The sequence below is a fragment of the Salarias fasciatus genome, chromosome 9, assembly GCF_902148845.1.
Source record: "Salarias fasciatus chromosome 9, fSalaFa1.1, whole genome shotgun sequence".
Lineage (NCBI taxonomy): Eukaryota > Metazoa > Chordata > Actinopteri > Blenniiformes > Blenniidae > Salarias > Salarias fasciatus.
In genome coordinates this window covers 22,802,482-22,821,555 of record NC_043753.1, presented here as the reverse complement: position 1 = coordinate 22,821,555, position 19,074 = coordinate 22,802,482, and the positions used below count along the sequence as shown (strand labels likewise).

At 43.4% G+C, this 19,074-nt stretch overlaps 2 protein-coding genes across 4 annotated transcripts in view; both read right to left on the bottom strand.

The window, feature by feature from the left end:
* Window positions 1-19,074, bottom strand: part of LOC115394103 (zinc finger protein 45-like) — a 1,173,573-nt gene that overhangs the window by 107,593 nt on the left and 1,046,906 nt on the right. For 2 of the 3 annotated variants that reach the window (XM_030099276.1, XM_030099277.1), the window contains exon 1: window positions 2,149-2,295. The exons of the other annotated variant lie outside the window; for it this stretch is intronic. The gene's annotated coding sequence lies outside the window, so the exon portion shown is untranslated. Of the gene's footprint in view, window positions 1-2,148; window positions 2,296-19,074 lie in introns of those variants that run through there. 3 annotated transcript variants of the gene reach the window in all.
* Window positions 10,533-17,142, bottom strand: anxa13 (annexin A13). The gene is made up of 11 exons (XM_030099376.1): window positions 17,013-17,142; window positions 14,925-15,000; window positions 14,729-14,823; window positions 14,470-14,640; window positions 14,355-14,388; window positions 12,622-12,701; window positions 12,307-12,375; window positions 12,129-12,230; window positions 11,918-11,993; window positions 11,706-11,818; window positions 10,533-11,193 (listed from the first exon to the last, which is right to left on the bottom strand). The coding sequence occupies exons 1-11, from the start codon at window positions 17,025-17,027 to the stop codon at window positions 11,074-11,076; spliced, it is 951 nt and encodes a 316-aa protein (XP_029955236.1). The 5' UTR covers window positions 17,028-17,142; the 3' UTR covers window positions 10,533-11,073.

Below are 19,074 nucleotides of genomic sequence, written 5' to 3'. Positions count from 1 at the left end.
TCCGCCAGATGCTTAGTGAGCAACAACTGAGCAGGATCTTCCAGAAAGTAAGAAAAGACCGGCTTCTAGCACTGCCACAACTCCAGCACAGACTCCACCAGGTAAAAGAAACTTAAATTTTACTTGAGCGCTACTAAAAGAGCGAGGAAGGAGTTACCCTCTTCCATGCATGCAAGCCAGGCATGAGTGTTTCACTAAGCTGCATTATGCCCAAGGCCTGCAGCGGCCGCTGTTTCGCATAAAATGTGCAAACTCCTTAATGCACCTTTAAGTTTGAGTGACAGGAGGTGGCTAGGCCTAAGGCTCTGAAAATAAAAAGTTCTGATTTTGTGAATTAGAAATTCAGCTCTCAGTCTGAGCACAGAGTTGAGTCCAATTTTTGTTACTTCAATGGATTGTTTCCTGGCCTCAGAGAAAGAGTTGTTGTTGCTGCTCCAAAGTACATTTACTTTCAAGATCATCTATGTTAGCCCGTCCATCAAGATTTATTAAGATGTGAAGCAAAAGCTATTGAGGTGTTCCTGATACATCCCTTCATTGCGTACCAAAATATTCTCGGGTCATCTACAGAGCCAATGTTCTCAGTCACAAATTTGCTAAGTTCTGACCTAAAGTAAGTACAATATTCTTCATTTTTGAGTAGAGTTGTGTTAAAGCGCCTGCGAGCTGCTTTAGTTGGAGTGTTCGGTAAGGTGAGTTTAGCTAATACAATACTGTGGTCAGATAATGGAGTAGGAGAAATTACTGCATTATGAATTTCAGAAATTGTTTAAGAAGTCAAACATAATCGATGCATGAGTATGTTTTAAGTCTGTTAGAATAAAAACTGTATTGCCTAACTGTCGGGGTGATAACCCGAAATATGTCAATTAAAGCTGAAATCAGATATAAATTTAGATAAAGAAGTTGATAAAGAGCTTTGAGAGTGAGAACAGTGACCCGCAGAGCCCAAGCGATCTAAAACAGGATCTATAACTGCATTCATATCTGCACCCATGATAATAGCAAAATCTTGCATCTCTGTTAGGATCTCAGATAGCGCATTGAAAAATAGGGGTTCGAGTTGATTGGGTGCATATACTGCTATAAATGCTATTTTACAACCAGCAATTATAGACTTTATGGTTTAAAATTTTAGTATGGTTATGGGGAGAGAGCGCTTCAGAACAACGAGAGAGCCACGGGTTTTAGAGTCAACAGAGGCAGAGGCTGCCACATAATATTGTCTATTTGCAAATCGCTGTACATCTAAAGTTTTAAGATGGGATTCTTGAACAAATGCAATATCAATATGATTTCTATACAGTAAGTCCAAGCAAGCCGCAGGTTTTACTGGTCCATTAAATCCATTCGTATTCCAACTGGCTAACTGTAGAGTTGTCATAGCACAGTTATAAGGCTGAGACAAGTTGAGTGACACTGTAATATGTTAAATGGTTGAGAACAAGTATGTAGCCCTACACTACACACATGGTCAGACATGGTGTTAAATGTACCATCGAAAAGATAAGAAGATCTTATTCCGCCCACATCCCCATCGCCAAACGACCTTGAACTCACCCTGTGAGTGTGCCGGGCTGCCCGTCGCTCCTAAGGAAAAGACTGTCAAACAATGACAGTTTTTACAATAGACTACCTTAAAGATTAAAGCTGCTCAACGTCAGCGATACACTCAACTAATATAATAATGTCAACATTCTAAAGTTAAGATGTTAAACCGTTTCTAATAAAAAATATATGTCCACTTTGTATTTATTGTAACTGAATATATGGCAAAAAGCTGTAAAAACAACAAGAACACTTTAGCTGCGACTTTCCCCATTAACTATTAACATATATTTTGCATGATGGCCTGAAACTCTATAAACGATTTACTGAAATGTCTGTATTTTAAACGTGAACCGTAAAATCTGCACAAACGCGTGTTAGCTCAGATTGAGTGTAAATAAATCACTTCCTCAGCTTTCAAACAGCTCAAACACCGTTTCCTCTGTTTCTGATACAGATGCTGTTTAATACTGAAGGTTTCTGTTACTTCACTGTGAACAAGAACTGCAGCTGCAGCCTCGTTTCTGTCTGCCAGCTTTAAAATAAATGTAACGATCCTCCAGCAGTCACATTCATGTGTTCATTCTCACGTTTGAATACCTGTTCTGTGGAAGCTGATTTGAGATTTCCAGTTGATTTCCAGAAGTTTTCTCTGTCGATAAATCTCCTCCTCGAACTGGACGATAGTTTGTTGAAACGCGGTGAATATTTCTCCAGCAGCAGCAGTTAGTCGGTGCTTGATAAACTCTCTCAAAGCCTGAAATGAACTCATTGTTGCTGCAGGAGATGAAATGTTTCCTCCGAGAGACACAACACAGCCGCCATGACGTCTTCTTCTCTCACTAATTTGGAGGAACACAAAGAACGTTCAGCTTCACACTGACTCCTACTGGACACAGGGGGAACTGCAGGTTATCAGTTGTTCCTGTTGGAGCTCTTTATGAACAAGTCATTCCTTTTCTCTTTTTTATTTTTTTTAGCAACTGTCGATTTAATGATCATAATCTGTCAGACATCATCAAGTAGTCAAAATGATAGACAAAGTCTGGAATTTCTCATCGGTTGTATATTTTCCAGATGCTTGGATTAATTTTGGGTTTAAAATGATGACGAATGTAAAAAAAAAAAAAAAGAAAGAAAGAAAGAAAAAAGAAAAAGAAAACAAACTAAATGAATTTAAAAGTTTTATCTGTCTTTGATCTTCTCATTAAAATTGATCAGCTGATCAGCTGACCTGAGGCACCGAGCAGGAGTGTAGGGGCGAAGAAGCTCAGAGAGGTAAGGCGGGCAAGATCATTCAGGGCTTTAAAAACAAATAAAAGAACCTTAAAATGGACCCTAAAATGCACAGGTAGCCAATGGAAGGAGGCCAGGACAGGAGTGATGTGCTCCATCTTACGAACTCCAGGTAGTAGCCGTGCTGCAGCATTTTGGACCAACTGGAGACGTGTGCAGGGCCGGGTCTACGCAGGGGCAAGAGGGGGCCTGGCCCCCTCAAATAAATGCTGTGCCCCCTCAAACTAAATCCCCCAAAATATATTATATTTAATATATTTTATTATCTTATGCCTCTCTCCTCCACTCCACTTCTTAATGTCTTGCTTGCCCCCTCAAATATAAAATATATCAAGCTGTTTCTCGTGTCATGTTTCTCGCCTCCGCTAAGTAATTTACATTTTTTAAGCAAATAATAATTAAACATGTTGTTAAATTATGAATTAAGAACAGTGCATAGCACAAAAAACAGGGAAGCTGACATGTGGTGCGTTCGTGTTTGCATGCCTTTGCGTTGACTATGAAATGACCCTTACGCTGCACTGTATTGATGAAGAATGGGAGAGGGTTAGATGTAAGTTATTTATTTCTGAATTTATGGAACTTGCCTGTTTTTTTTAAACTGCAATGCAAAGTTTTTTTTAAAGAGATGTCAGTTATTTCCTACTTTTCACAAGTTGAAAACTAATAATATGAATAATATAGTACTAATAATATAGGGAATTATCGGAATTATCGGAATTATCGTCCATTTATCGTTATCGAGTTGAGGTGCTCAATATATCGTGATATTGATTTGAAGCCATATTGCCCAGCCCTAGTCTAACAACAATAACTACAATAAAACAAATGCCAAGCATTTGAGACGACACAACTTTACAAGGTACTTGCTCAGTGTACCCGCATCCTACTGGGTGAATTTGTCAGTTAGACATGGTAAAAGGTGCTGGAGCACAATGCCCCCTCAACATTTGTGGCTGCCCCCTCATACATGCCTGGCTAGACCCGGCCCTGGGCCGTACGCCCAGTACAGCCACAGCAACATCCAAGACATCAGCGGCAGGCAGCCTCACGCCGAGGCGCCACCCGCAGACGTGCCTAAGCACCGTAACAACGGTACACACACGCCGAGACACAAGTCGCAACAGCGGGCGGTAAAAACCATGTCCGGTCTGGATCCCCCCCAGGGAAGCAGAAGCCGGACTGGACAAGAGCCAACACAGCTAAACAACAGAACTTCTGTTCTCGCTGAGAACTGACATGGCCACAGTATCCGTGCACATATCCATCAGATATGAATGCACAAAGGTGGATGCGGACGCCCAGGAAGCAGCCTGGCAGATGTCACCCACCGTGACACCCCTGCACAGAGCCGCAGAGGCAGCCATGCTCCGTGTGGAATGAGCACGAATCATTGCCGGCGGCGGGCAATTCAGCACCCCATAGGCAGATGCAATAGCACCCCCGACCCAATGGGCGAGGCGCTGGGAGGACAGCGGAGTTCCACGCCCCCTGGCCCCGAACCTCATAAACAGCTGGTCCGTAATGTGAAAACCAGCTGTGCGCTCAATGTAGCAACGGAGAGCCCTGACCGGACACAGCAACCGCAGCCGAGGGTCGTCGCCTGACTAGGCAGGCAGGGAGCCAAGTACCCTGATCCGGATCACTCTCGACCGGAAGTCCAAAGTGATCACCTTGGGATGAAAGGTCGATTTAGGCCAAAGGTGCACCAATCCCCCATCCTGACTGAACACCATGCAGGAGGGATGGACCGACAAGGCGCAGAGATCCCCAACTCTCTTGGCGGATGCCAGCGCCAACAGAAGAGCAGCCTTAAAGGAGAGAAAGTAGTCTTCCGCATTCTGCAAAGGCTCGAAGGGGGGCTCCCTCAGACCATCGTACGCCGCGTGGAGGTCCCACGGGGAAACCACACGCCTGGGGGGCGGCCGCAGCCGACACGCAGAAACCGTTTCACCAGTGGGTGACTGCGCGCAGAAAAGCGGCTGAAGCCACCATGGCCCGCTGTAATGGCCGATGCAAACACAGCGAGAGTGGATGCAGCGCGACCGCTGTCCAGCAGGGCCTGTAGAAACTCCAATACTCCACCGATAGCGCAGGAGACCGGGTCCAAACCCCTCTCCAAGCACCATGACATGAAGAGATGCCACCGAGACCTGCAGGCCTTGACAGTCGAGAGGGCCCTGGTGCTCTGGGTGGTGGAAATCACCGCCGGGGGGAGATTTAGTCCCACTAGTCTTACCCTTTCAGCTTCCAGGCCAAGAGTCTCCTGCCCAGGACAGGGAGGGATCGGAGGGCACCTCCTGCCTGCAGTAAAGTGTCGGGCCCATCGGGGATTGGACACGGGTCTCCGACTGCCAACTGGAGCAGGTCCGGGAACCACCGGGCGCTCGGGGTGTCCGGGGCCACCACAATCACAGGGAGGCTCTGCACCCTCACCCTGGCAGCAACGGGGCCAAGAGGCAGGTCGGAGGAAACGCATACAGGAGGCCCGGAGGCCAGACCCTGTGCACGAAGGCGTCTACCCCGAGAGGGGGGCCGTCTGATGGCCTGAGTGAGAACCAGAGTGGGCACTGTGCGTTCTCTGCACTGGCAAAAAGGTCTGCCACCGGGTGGCCACCGGGTGGCCGAACCTGCGCCAGAGTCGGGCTGCCACCCACGGGGACAGGCCCCACTCGTCGTGGAGTGGGCCTCCCCGGGACATCCTGTCCGCCCCGACGTTGAGGACCCTGGGCACGTGTCGTGCTCTCAGAGAGGGCAGGATCTCCGCTGCTTTGTGATGTAGGGGGGGAGACCGCCCCCACCCCCCCCCCCCCCCCCCCCCCCCCACCCCACCCCGCCTGTTCCAGTACGCCACCAGTGTGGTGTTGTCCGACCTGATGAGCACATGGCTGTCCTGCAGCCTGGCTTGGAAATGGAGCAGCACCCGCTGCATCGCCGTCATTTCCAGCACATTGATGTGAATCGGCGTGGAGTCCCAGGCACCGCCCACCGTGAGGTGGCCTAGGGTGCTTACCCATCCTGCGAGAGACGCATCCGTGAACACCTCGACGTGATGCGACACGCAAGCCAAGGGAACTCCCTGCATAAGGAGAGCAGGATCCATCCAGAAGAGGAGAGCCTGACGTGCCTGCGGTGGGATCGACCTTTCTGTGTCTGTCCCATTTCCGCAAGAGGCGGAGGCGATTGAACCACCGTTGGAGCCTACACATGTGCAGGAGGCCCAACCGCCAGGTGGAGCGCAGCCATCAGTCCCAGGACAGTCCTGATCAGGTGGACCCGGGCTACGGGCACTGGTATCAGGGACCTCAGGGTCGACAGGAGAGAGATTCGCCTCTTTTCAGAGAGGCCGGCCATCATGGTGAGAGCGTCCAGCTCCAATCCCAGATAAGCCATTTGTTGAGCTTCAATGAGTGCACTCTTGTCCCGGTTCACTACGAACCCCAGTAGCTCGATGTGGTACAGGACCTGGGCTGTATGCTCCACTGCCTCCTGAAATGAGGGCGCTAGTATCAGCCAGTCGTCGATGTAGGTGAGGATCCTCACACCACGACGACGGAGGGGCTCTAGCGCAGCCTCGACACACTTGGTGAAAGTGTGCGGAGTGAGAGAGTAGCCGAAGGGGAGCCGGTTGTATTGAAAATACCGCTCTCCCACAGCAAACCTGAGGAAGCTCCTGTGCCTCCTCAGAATGGGGATGTGAAAGTAGGCGTCCGTGAGATCAACTGACGTCATCCAGTCCCCGGGACGGATGCTCTCCAGGAGGTGTTTGACCGTCAGCATACGTAACCTCCTGCTGGCCACATGAGCATTCAGGACCCGCAAGTCCAGAATGGGTCTCATCCCACCGTTCTTCTTGGGAACCAAGAAGTAAGGGGAGTAAAAGCCCAAATGTGCCTCCTCCGCGCTCAGCTCCGTTACTGCGCCCCGGCATAGGAGCGAGGACACCTCTGCTTCGAGAGCGGTCGCCCCCGCAGAGCACAGGAGTCGCGTTCGAAGGATCCCGTTGAAAGGAGGTTGGCCATTTCTTCTTGTTTATTTTTTTTACATATTGAACAAATTAAAAAAAATAGAGCATAAACAATAATGACAATATCACACAGCAATATCAAAAATTTACATTGACACTGCAGACATATATTACCTCCAAATAGTTAAAGCAACAGCAAATATCCAAACATCCGCGCCGCCTCCAGCTGGCAGTCATGCTGGTTTCACTTTGTTTACAGCTAGTAAAGAGCTAGCTAGCTCTAGCTCTAGCTGTTGTGGCATCTCCGCGCATCTCCACATCTCACATCTCCGAGTGATATGAAGGTAGAGAAAATAGTGCCAAGCATTTACGAGGTCTGACTTTTTCGTCGACAACGGTTTGTGATGCAATATCACTCTTTCGAACACATATTGGTTTGAGAAGAAAAATGCTTTATTTTGGTGACCCCAGCAAATTTGCCGGACTACTTTCGTCTGGACCAAAACCGGACAGGATCTCCGCTCACTGGACGCTGTCAGGGGTAAGTCTGTGTGAATGCACACCATAGGGTTGCCAACTCCCAGAGATTGAAATAAGGGACGCCTCTCGTGGGCAGCTGAAAAAAAAACTGGGTTTTGGGGGGTCAAAAACACATATATAACAGCATTTTGCCACAGTTTCTTCCTATTACAGACTATAAAAACACATTAGGCTACTGCATTACACCTACAGTAGCAAGATTGCAATAACTCATGATCAGTTTGTATTTGAGGCCTACAGTGAGACAGTTATCATCCATCATGGACAGCAGCTCTCAGCCACTGCTCCGGACGGTAGAGCAGCTCAGCAGCTCCTTCAGAGGAGACTGAGACGCCCTCAGTGCAGGAACGAGTGATATCACAGGTCTCTCATCCCCACCGCTGTCAGACTGTACAATTCTACTGTGTAGAATATGTGCAATAATTCTGGACATTATAATATCCTGCACCCCCCCCTTTCAGAAATTCAGCGACACTTTATTATCCATTCACTCCGCTAAAACATATTGTATATATTATATATCATACTGTATAGTTATATATTGCATATATATTGCATATTGTATTGTATATATTGTATATATTATATATTTCCTGTTATATTTTTAAGATTCAGGTTGTACATACAGTTAGATCTTCATTGTCTTTAGCTTCTATTGTCAATCCTAGTATGATTTGCACTATAACTTGTTAATTATTGCACCATTCATTACTTTTGCACCCCGCTGTGGGTTCTATGAGCCTATACACCTGTAAATTTCTCCACTGTGAGATTAATGAAGTCTTCTATTCCTATTCCTATTCTATATTTATTGCTAAATGTGCAAAATAACATCAAACAGCTGCTGTCTCTTCTGGATTTTAACATGTTCTTTTTTTTATTTTCAACTAAAAAAGTGTAAAATCAAAACTGAAAAACCTTCTGAACAGAAAAACCAACAAGGTTCCGTTTCTAAACTGAAAACACACCACAGTCTGCAGCAGTAGACACAAATCAATGATATATCCGATATGGAAACGGCACAAACTTACGTGTCTATGGAAGCCACGCTGCGCTGCTTTAATGTTGTGATTTACTTCTTCCCATGCGCTCTGTGACGAAACTGACTACTGGCCAATGAACTGCTGAAGCCTACTCGGAACGGTCTTTTTTTTGACCAATGAGATAAGAGTGATTCTGTGTTGTCAAGCCATGTTTGTCAGCTCATTGGTCACAGAACGTCAGAGAGCCGGTGAACAATTTACCGTAAGTTTTCAAAAACAAGCGCAAGTTCCATTGCTCACGTTTTGACTCTCACAAAAATGCGGAACAAAGTGCGTTCCTTTTCAGCTCAATACGGAACGCACACTTTTACATTCAAATACGGAACGATTCCGTTTTTCAAGGAACGGTTGGCAACTCTAGCACACCACTACTGACGGGGATGCCATACAGATTCATGTCAAAAATCCCGAACTATCCCTTTAAAGACAAATGGAGGTAATGAGAACCAGATCTGTTCACAATTCATCAAAAAGGTTTAAAGCCATTTCATTTTTATTCATATAATGGTGCTTATTTTTCCATCCATCCATCCATCCATTTTCCACCGCTTATCCGGGTTGCGGGGGTGGCTTATTTTTCCAAATAAAGTTAAAGTTGTTTTAATTAATTTCCTTAATCATCTTTGTGGATATCTTTATAGAGGATGCAGGACAGACAACCCGAGAGATAACTTCCATTTTTATCAATATTGTCCTTCCAAACAGTATCATGTCTCTTGGTTTTCTTCAGGGTGTGATCACCACAAATGACACAAATCTAAACTCTGTTCACTGTGGAGAGTGACTGAAGTAGTCTGCAACATGCTGACTTGAACCATTTGACCATGACCGTGAAAAATGTAAAATGATACATAAAATAAATCTTTGATATTTTACATTATATTGATATTATGATGTAAAATGTGATTTGTGAAAACAGTGAGTCAAATCTTGTGATGTTCATATATTCAAAGTAAAGTTATATTTGTACACATGTGTATGACTATACTGTGTTTGATCTTTCACTGTTTGCATGTTGTTCCTACATGAGTTTTTCATCACGATAGCTTTGCTTATTTTCCACAATCTGAAAACATGTTTTTCAGTTGCCCCCAAAGGTCACATTGCCGAAGTTAAACTTTTTGGAAACTGAAGTGAATTTTGCAAGTGTCTTCTCATCCACATTTTAACTTAGAACCACAAACCTGGACATATCTACATTGTGTATTTTTGCCTTCATTTAACTTAAATTTCACTTGATTTGAAAAAGTGAGTTTGTCAGTAACAAGAATTTTAGCGAACTCAGTCTTAACATTTCTACTTTCAGTCTTCTCTTGTTTTGGCTTTTATCATAAAACTTCCTCTTTCACATAATCTGAATAACTGTTTGAGAAAGGTGAGGATGAGTTCTGTGTTTGTTCAGTAGAGTATATTTATTACCAATGTGATTGTGGTTAATTTAAAGTATTATTTATTATAATGTCATTACTTATAACTTGCAGTACCATGTTTCACGTAGATATAATACACAGACTGTCCAGCAGGTGGCGGTAATGAAGAATCATTGTTGAGTTTCAGTCAAATCTAAACCCAGAAGACGCCTCATGGAAAACCAAAGGGATACTGTCACACATTTCAACAACAAACCAAAGCAACACACTGACGACACTGGTTACTTTATTTAGTAGTTACGCTAAAGTTCTTTGGCTACAAAGAGGAAAACTACAGATGTCCCAGTTGTGACGATTTTAAGCATTGTACTTCACTTTAAAAGGCGTAATGCATAACAAGTCCCAGCTGCCATCATTAGACACACAAAGAACTCAGACATCAGACTACTGAGATGCAAAAAAAAGGTCTTGTCTGAATAAATCAGCAAACTAAAATAAAGTGATAAATTAAACATATTTCTGTTAGTTTCAAATTATATAATTAAAAAAAAATGTAAAAAGGTGAAGTGTGTTTGGATTTCTCAAGTTTTTTTTCTGACAATATATGTAGAATTCAAAAAAGGCAACGTACTGTAAATCAATATATAGCTTCATTCCTTCAATAAAGCAGCTAATAAAATATATCATTTTATTTGTGGAGAGGTTATATTTATATAATCTTGCATATCCTTCAGCATATATTCCTTCAGCACAAACTTCCATTTGTTTTTCCATTCAGAAACATAAAATTCAAGGCAGACGGAGTGATTGCATTAGTTATAACAGCAGTAAAGTACAACAGTGTTTGGATCAGGCGCACGGAGGGTGATGATCAAATACAGTAAATTTCAATACTTAAAGGAATGCAACAACACACTACTGTCTGGTTCAGGCTAAATGCAAAATGGGCCCTTTGAACATCATTAAAAACACCTGATGAGTGTCTCTGCATCAGTGTGACTTAAACTAGCTCCAGTTAAAATGTTGAATACTGAGTGCTTTTCTTCTATAGTGGTTAAAAATCACTTACCGCTATGTCAACGCTGGTAAATGTGGTAAGAAAGAGGTTACAGGCAGTAGTACACAGGCACAGTCTGACTCACAGATTTGAACAATTACGGTCAATGTTTGTAAGAAAACGTAAAGAAAAAGACACCTAAAAGTACATTACTTCATGACTTCACCCCCCTCCTGCTCCCGAAATAATACCGCTCAATCGGAGAGACTGAGTACTGTTAGTTTTTTAGACGGGCGACTTCTGCCCTGACTCTCAGTGGCAGATGGCTAGAAGGAGACGTTTAAAGTCTCCGCTGCACTCGTCCCTCAGAGCGTCCTTCAGAGACACGTCATACTTCTCCAGGTACATGTCCTTGATGGTTTCCAAATCGTACTGCAGACAAACACAAGACAAGACAAGACAAGACAAGATTTTATATCCAGTGAAAGAAAAAGTCATCAAAGATTTTTGTATTATTAAAAGAAATGTAAGGCCTGAACACCGCTACAGTTCATATCCCATCAAGTAATTTCCCCATAAATTATTAGTTTCACAGGAAACAGTAAAATAATGTTCAGTTTAAGCACATTTGGAGGAGAGACCGACTGAAGTTAGGCCACAACATTGCATTCATGAGTTTTTCAAAGGCTAACAAATGACTTCTTGTTTTTCTTTTTATGTTTTAATTCTTAATGACTTTTATGTCAGTCCAGAGCACAAACTGATGCAAACTCATTATAATAAAGTCAGTTATTCAGACAAAATAACACTAACGCAGAATGACTTTAGGGTAAATCATCTCTCTAAATGATAGATCTTAACACATTTCACATATCTACACTTTGGTTGTCCTTACGTCTTAATTTTGCCAACAAAACCCTAAATATTCATTTCCATCTATTTACCTCAGAGCGACACACGATGATGCGAATCAGGGTATCCTCATCGGTGCCCGCTCCTTTCATCGCATCGTTGAGACGCCTGGCGAAGTAGAGCTGCGGGTTCTTGGCAGCCCTCACTGAAGAAAGAAAGAAAGAAAGAAAGAAAGAAAACTGACTAATTGAGTTCACAGGGTTAGTTATTTTTTTTAACGTGCAGGACTTTCTGCTTCACTAACCAAGAGCAATGTAGCATTTCTTCAACGTTCCAGAGGTTTCATTCTCAATGGCGTCCAGTATTTCAGTTCCTGAGAGCTGCAAAGAGAAAAAGTCAGAGTGAGTCCCTGGAAGGCTTCATTCTTTACCTGCTCTGCAGTGACCTCTAGTGAAAGACAGTGAAAATGAGCTGAAGCCGATAACCTGATAAGCAATATGGAGCCAAACGTCTACCTGCTCGTATATCTTGAAGGTGGCCTGGAGCTGCAGGTAGTTCCTGGTGGCCAGGATGTAGCTGAAGGTGGACTCGTCGGTCCCGAAGCGGCCCTCGCCAGCCTGCATGGACACCACGAATGTTACTGCTGTTCCAGATGAGAAGGAATTAGCCGCATATTGAGAAGTGAAATGGCACCTCGAACAGGGCAGTCGCATCTTGCTCAGCCAGCTCTTCGTCCACCTCGTAGCTCTCATCTCTGCCCCCCTGGAAAGAGGACCAGCACCGTGACTTTTGGCCTGACAAGCAACTGGATCTGGACTCTGCTTCACTAATGAGAGGCTGTCTGGCCTGTGGCCAGTGTGTGTGAGTGAGTGTGTGTGTGTGTGAGTGAGTTTATAGGACTTGGCTGCACACATGGAGAGAGAGAGAGAGAGAGAGAGAGAGAGAGGGGGAGCTCCATTTCAGGGAATTCAGTTACAAGGAGTGGAGAAGAAATTTGGAGCGGCTTACCTGCAGCAGAGCCGTGAGGAGGTTTCTTACATCTCCGCTCGTGTCGCCCTCGATGTCGGCTTCAAGATCACGTTCATGCACTAGAGGAGGGACACAGAGAAGACATGCCTTTTGATACCATCGGCTCATCAGTATAGCAGCACGTTTGTGTAAAAAGACCACATCCTGTCCTCAGAGGCATTTACGCAGAAGGCAGCTTTATTTGAAATGATCCAACAGTCCCTGCATATCGCCTGTTCTCTACCGGCTGCCCTCTGAATGGAACGCAAACGTTTTGAAAGATCAATGAGTGAAAAAATCAACCTCCCTCTTAGTAAAACAGACTTCAGAACCATATCGTCAAGATTTCAGGTACTGTAAGGATTAAATTTGTTTTTTGTGTGTTTTTTTGTACTACTTTTCAATATTAATGTTATTGTTAAATTGCCAATTTGACTTCATAAACATGTTTTCTGATCATGTTTTCATGAACATAGACTGACCCATCTGATCTTTTTTTCTTCTTAAATCAGCTGTCTGCAGTAAACTTTAGTTCAATGAGAAAACAAGTTTATATTTTACTCTTCAGCCATTCGGAGAGACAAGGCCAACAGCCTGACAGGATCGGTCTCCCCGAGGTTTACACCTCGTCTTTGGTACCTTCAGGAGTTTCTGGTCTGCAGACCGAAGGGTTCGTTGTGGCGAGTACAGGCACAACTAATCCGTAATGTACTGGAGACCCTCGTAATGCTCAGAATGTCAGAAGTATAATTTTGAAGTCAGTCCCAGGAAACCAATGAAGACTGGTTAGAATGGGGGTAATATGGATGTTGTGGGTGTTCCTGTCAGGAGTCTGGCTGCAGAGTTTTGTAGAGTTTGGATTTTGTTAAGAAAAGTTGTGTCAAAAGAAATCCAAAGAGAATTACCAAAGTCTGAACGTGATGAAATAGAAGCAGGAACAATCAGATCCAGGTCAGACTTGGACAACATTCTTCTGACCTTAGAGCTATTTCTCAAGTGGTCGAAACAGTTTTTGTTCAGCTGACGAGTCTGAACTTCCAGAGAAGTGGCCTGATCAAACATGACCCCGAGGCTTCTGAGGCTGGGTCTGACAGAAGAACCCAGAGAACTAAGATGGGCTCTAATCTGGGGGACCTTACTGTTCGGAGCAATGATCAAGGTTTCAGTTTTGTTTAAATTTAAAAGTTGGGTTGAGGACAACCAGTCTTTGATGCACGATGCACTTTCCAGGAACACAGATAAAAAATGAAACTCTGAATCATACAGTGGTTCCAGGAAGTCCAGCTTAACTGATGAATAAATCTAAAGTCATTTCTATTTCCCATTGAGCATTTACAAAAACATTTTTCTGAAACTAATTCTTTGAATTACAGCTCTCCTCAAAATTTTAATTCCGTTCATATTTTTAATTAACTCTTGCTGATATAGAGGGTTTTTTGTTTAAAACATATTTAGATTATTTTTCATTCAAAAGGAGGTTAAAAGAGGACAGATTTCCACCTATTAATGCTGGAATTCTGCAGTGAACAGGAAGTCACAACAGGATGGAGCCTGACAAACACAGTGTGACTGTACATTACACTGAATCAGAGCAGAGGTAACACTGCATGACTGCAGTTCCCTCCACTGTAACACACTGAAGTGACATTCTCAGAGGTTCAAAGGTTTTAGTGAGGAGAAATGTTGCGACACACTGAGCTGATTCACTTTGATTAGATATTTTTGTGACTTACCCTGAAAGTAGCACTCCTTGAACATCAGAACATCCTGTTGGGAAGAGGAAGAAACAAAGATTGATGAAAAAAAAAAAAGAACCAAGTGAATGTTTGTGTCAGTGATTCTTCTTACGGCGTTGGTGGCGGTGCAGAGGATCTCCACCAGCACGTCTTCGTCCGTGCCGGCTCCTTTCATGGCTCTCCTCAGCTCCTTCACGGCGTAGATGACGGGCGGGTCCAACATGGCGAGGATGGCCTTCTCAAAGTTTCCCGACAGCTCGCTCTTCAGCACATCCACCAGCTCCTGCCACGAATAATACAAGGTTAGAAACATGGAGGAAATATGGTTTTATGACACATTTAGCATCCCGACGAGATGAAACGACACTCACGTCGTCATACTTATCAAAGTAGGCCTGTTTAATTTCCTGGCGCTGCGATGAGCTGCGGTTCGCCAGGATGTCGATGATCGCCTGCTCGTCAGTTCCTGAGAGCAGAGACACAACAAGACAGATAAGAACATTACTGTTTATGAACATGACTAAACTTATCAAGTGCTCTTTTTCTTCAAAGATATTTCCAACGTACCAAACCCTTTGCAGGCTTTGCGGATGGCCTTGATGTCAGCGACGACATCAAAGTCCTCGTAGGGAAACACTGTGGGCTTGAAGGGAAGGAATATGACCGTTATGTACTGTAATTACAGAGTTAAGCACAGTTTCTCATGACACGCAGCCTGTGATTATATCACACTGATCACTGTTTAAACAGGGATTCATGATAGCGGCGCAGGGAGCAGCTGGCGGATGGGGGAGGGGAAACATTCAGGAATTCCAGGCCTGGAGTCTTTAAACAAACTTAGAGGGGCCCACATGAATGCCAGCAGCTCACACAGTGAACACTGGACCCTGAAAGGGACTCAGCGGGTCCTCACAATCAAGATGTGTCATTACGAGCAGCAACGGGAGGAGTGAACGGCACGCACTTCTCATCAGTGGAGGTGCTTGGATTTAATTAAACTACAGTAAGTAAAGTAAAGTAAATGCAATGTCGCCTAAAAAAAAAACAACTACAAAATACTCTTCACAGAAACTTCACAATTAGTTACTTCTTAATAAATAATAAGACATCTGATTAATTTTACCTGCATAAAAATCCATGTATGAAGTACTTTTCTCAGCAAAAAAAAAAAGCATTATGACAAACAAATGTGTATAATAATGAGATAATGAGGGATTTTATTTGTTAGGAGAACGACTTTCATCCATTCATCTTCCAGATGATGTCTGACGGCAGGTTATGCTGCAGTCAGGTCTTCAGTCCACCACAGGACAAACAGAGAAACACACAACCGCTGCAGTCACGACTGACCTCATTCACAGGTATTTAGGTTATATAGGGAAATGTTAGCACCCAGAGCATGTACAGGAAGTACAAACACACACGCGCGCGCGTGCGCGCAAATCAATCAGGAATCAAACAGGAAGAGAGTGAGAGTGCAAACCACTGCATGGCTGAGCAGCTCCACAATAAAGCTATTGGCATAAGAACTGCAGATGAAACGCTTGAATAGTAGTTCTGGCTTTGGACAAACTCAGAAGTGACTTACGACTTTGAAAGTCAGTCAACTAAGATAATGTACTTCCAAAATAAACAAAAATAACAGTTACTACTGAATTACAATGATGTGAGTGTTTGAAACGCATTACTTTCACCCATGATATAAAAAAGGAATTTGCAATGTAAAAAGTTCACAGGAGCTATAAAACTTAATTTTTCATGGAATCGTTCAGGTGTCATCTCAACTGCAAAGGTTTTCAATAATCTGACTTTAAATTAAAGCTCACGTGATCAGCAAATTACATTTTTAAGAAACAATGTTTTCTTCAACAGGAATGTGCAAATAATGGCAAAGTGTTGTGATTGTTTCATCAAATTAAACAACCAAAAACCAAGCATATATAAAACCAAATGGTGAAGTGAGAAGCGGTAAAGCGCATGGATGGAATATCTTTAGGTAGGCTATATGTACTTTCAGGAGTATTTTTTCATGCCCTAAATACATTCACCCATATCCGAATACACATAACAGTGTAATTTTAGATCGTTAAATCTATAGACCTGCATTAAGTATACCCAGTAAACAGCGTCCTTTAAATGTAGATACTCTAAGCATGTATACTGACTACTGACAGAACTTTCACTTGTGACCGGGTTCAGTTAAAGCTGTAACTCAGGAGAACCCCCTCCCCTCCAGCCAGTGCGCCTGGCTGGATCTCCCTCATGTAACGGGTCCGTGATGGATACCGCAGCAGGGGAGTGGTCCTCCCCGGCTGCGTAAACCCAGACACGGTGTCATGCGCTCACGCTTAAAGGAACACCGCTCACTATCAATCCGCTGCGTAACCGCAGTAATAAACGTTTCACTCGATGGAGTGGAGCGCGCGTAAAGCCAGAATTTGCTTTAGTTTTGTTCCATGATAATGTGTTTTTTTTAAATATATATATATAAGGCCGGTAGTAAATTGTCATGTATATAAACCGAGGTTAATATTAAAGAGCGTGCGGGTTATAATTAACCTTTAACCGTGAGTCTCCGTGAGAGCTGCTGCTGCTCCCTTCGTTTCTGTCCGCGCGTGAATCTCAGCAGACGGTGGAAATGAAAGAAACACCTACTTGACAGTTTCCCATCTCGTCGGCGGTGGTTTTTGTTGCGGGAGGCGGCTGGCGGGGGTTTGCGGGGCTTCGGAGGCGACTTCGCTTCGTCCTGCGGTTCAAACCGTCTGCGGCCCAAAGCGGCACAAACCGGAACGTGACGTCACGCGCGGACGGTCCGGTTAACCGTTTACAGCCGGAGGGGGCGAAGTGGCGCACGAACCTGAGCTCCGCCGCCGGAGTTATTCATAAAGAGAGTTCATGGGAAGCACCGAGTCTCTGGTGTTGATTCATTTAATCTGTACATCCACACCCAAATGCACGGGGGGAAGAAAAAACAATAAAGACGCTGCATGTCAGGCACTGCTGCTCTGTTATTTGCGCAAAGACCCATGGATCTCGTTGCGCATTCTGCCAATACAAACTAGCATGCAATGATCGCCATCTATGAATTACAAAAGCCCATTTCACAAATGTAAAGGCAACGACTTTTTTTAAAAAATCGAACATATTGAACAAAATGAACATAAAAAAATTCACAAAACTCCATATAAAAAATACATTTCCACTGCAGATACCCATCACCTCCAAATAGTTTAAGTCACTGCAGGTGGATGTCAGCAACAAATTGACGTTACATAGCATAAAAAATAATTAAAAAAAACCCTCAGCATTAACATTATCTTATAATAAGCAAACAAAGTATCTGAAACTAGAAAGAATAGCTTGTTTGCTTGGGCATTGTTGACCTTCTTCATACTTGTGACAGAGAAATCATTTTTCAATACAGGGGCAAAATCTAGTGTGCTGCAGTCAGAAGAAAAGGCTTTGTTTCCGGAGGACAATATTTTCTGATGGAATACTCGCAGCAGCTTTCAACACGGTGACAAATGTTTATGATTTCTGAAAACAGATGACACGAATCATAACCATGTAGCAGGAGCCTTTAGCTGTTCATTCAACTGTCCCATAACCAAAGTAGCCCGTCAAAAATATTGTCCCACAGAAACAAAGCCCCTTTGTCCGATCACTGCTAAGTTGTGACCTTTGCAATGATGTTGTTGCTTTTTGCTGTGTTCTGGGTCACATTGTAGTAGAGTTACATACAACGATACAATACAACACCTGAAGCATTTTGAGTGTTTTCAATAACTAACCACCTTTGCCCACAAGTAAAAGGTACTTTTCAGAAATGGAGGCTCCAATGTTTTTGCTTGATAAAACAGCACAAATGTATTAAATGCTATGAATGACGTCGCTTTTTAATCCATCGATGTCAGCTCTTCCTATCATTGTGAAGCAGAATTCACCAAGCGTTGGATTGTTCACCCGCTAACAGGAAACGTGAGCTGGGATTAGACCGGCGTTAGTTTTACCCTACTGATGATACGTTGTTGCAATAGTAATCTGATATAAAGCAGAGTAAATCTGTCCACACTGCCGTTTCATCTCACAAAATACCCAAAACACATTCACCCCCTAATATTTTACCTTATGTCATGAATGGAAGTCTTCATTCATTGTTACGTCCAGCTGTACTTTCAACCTGTTGTTACAAATCTTGTGTCTAAAACTTTTTCCTATGGTGTTATTTTTCTCATCTCAGTCACTGAATGAGTGCAGTTTACATTGTTTGCAACAAGAACGCATTTGCTACTGATCCTAGATAATTATTTGTTTTAAACTGTGAGTACTGAGTGAGATTTGTGCGTTTGTTTGCATTTTGCTCGGTTAACACACTGATCCAGCTTGAATGAAATTGCACTTTTTTCTCCACCAAAATGTATTAATTTTTTCCATCCACTTATCATCAGCTGAGGATAAAAGGCATGTGACAGATCATAGTCTATCCTTCTCACACTGTTGTCCTTTCTGTATTCTATTTTAAAACCATAAGTTGGTACTGACCAACATACTTAACACTTTGTTGTAACACTCCAAATAACAATAAATGACCTTACATGATTACTCCTGACTGTCTAGGAGGAAACAGATCATCTCCATTCAGAATTTGATGTTGAAACTTCCCAAACACCTCAACAGCTTCAAAACGGTACTGAGGAAGGAAGAAGTCAGAGAATTG

What these genes read in the sequence shown, in the direction of transcription:
- anxa13 (XM_030099376.1), bottom strand. An exon ending in TCTGCACCGCCACCAACGCC is followed by an intron (nt 14,389 to 14,469) that starts GTAAGAAGAATC and finishes TCTTCCCAACAG; the next exon opens with GATGTTCTGATGTTCAAGGA. An exon ending in CCTTCAAGATATACGAGCAG is followed by an intron (nt 11,994 to 12,128) that starts GTAGACGTTTGG and finishes TTCTCTTTGCAG; the next exon opens with CTCTCAGGAACTGAAATACT.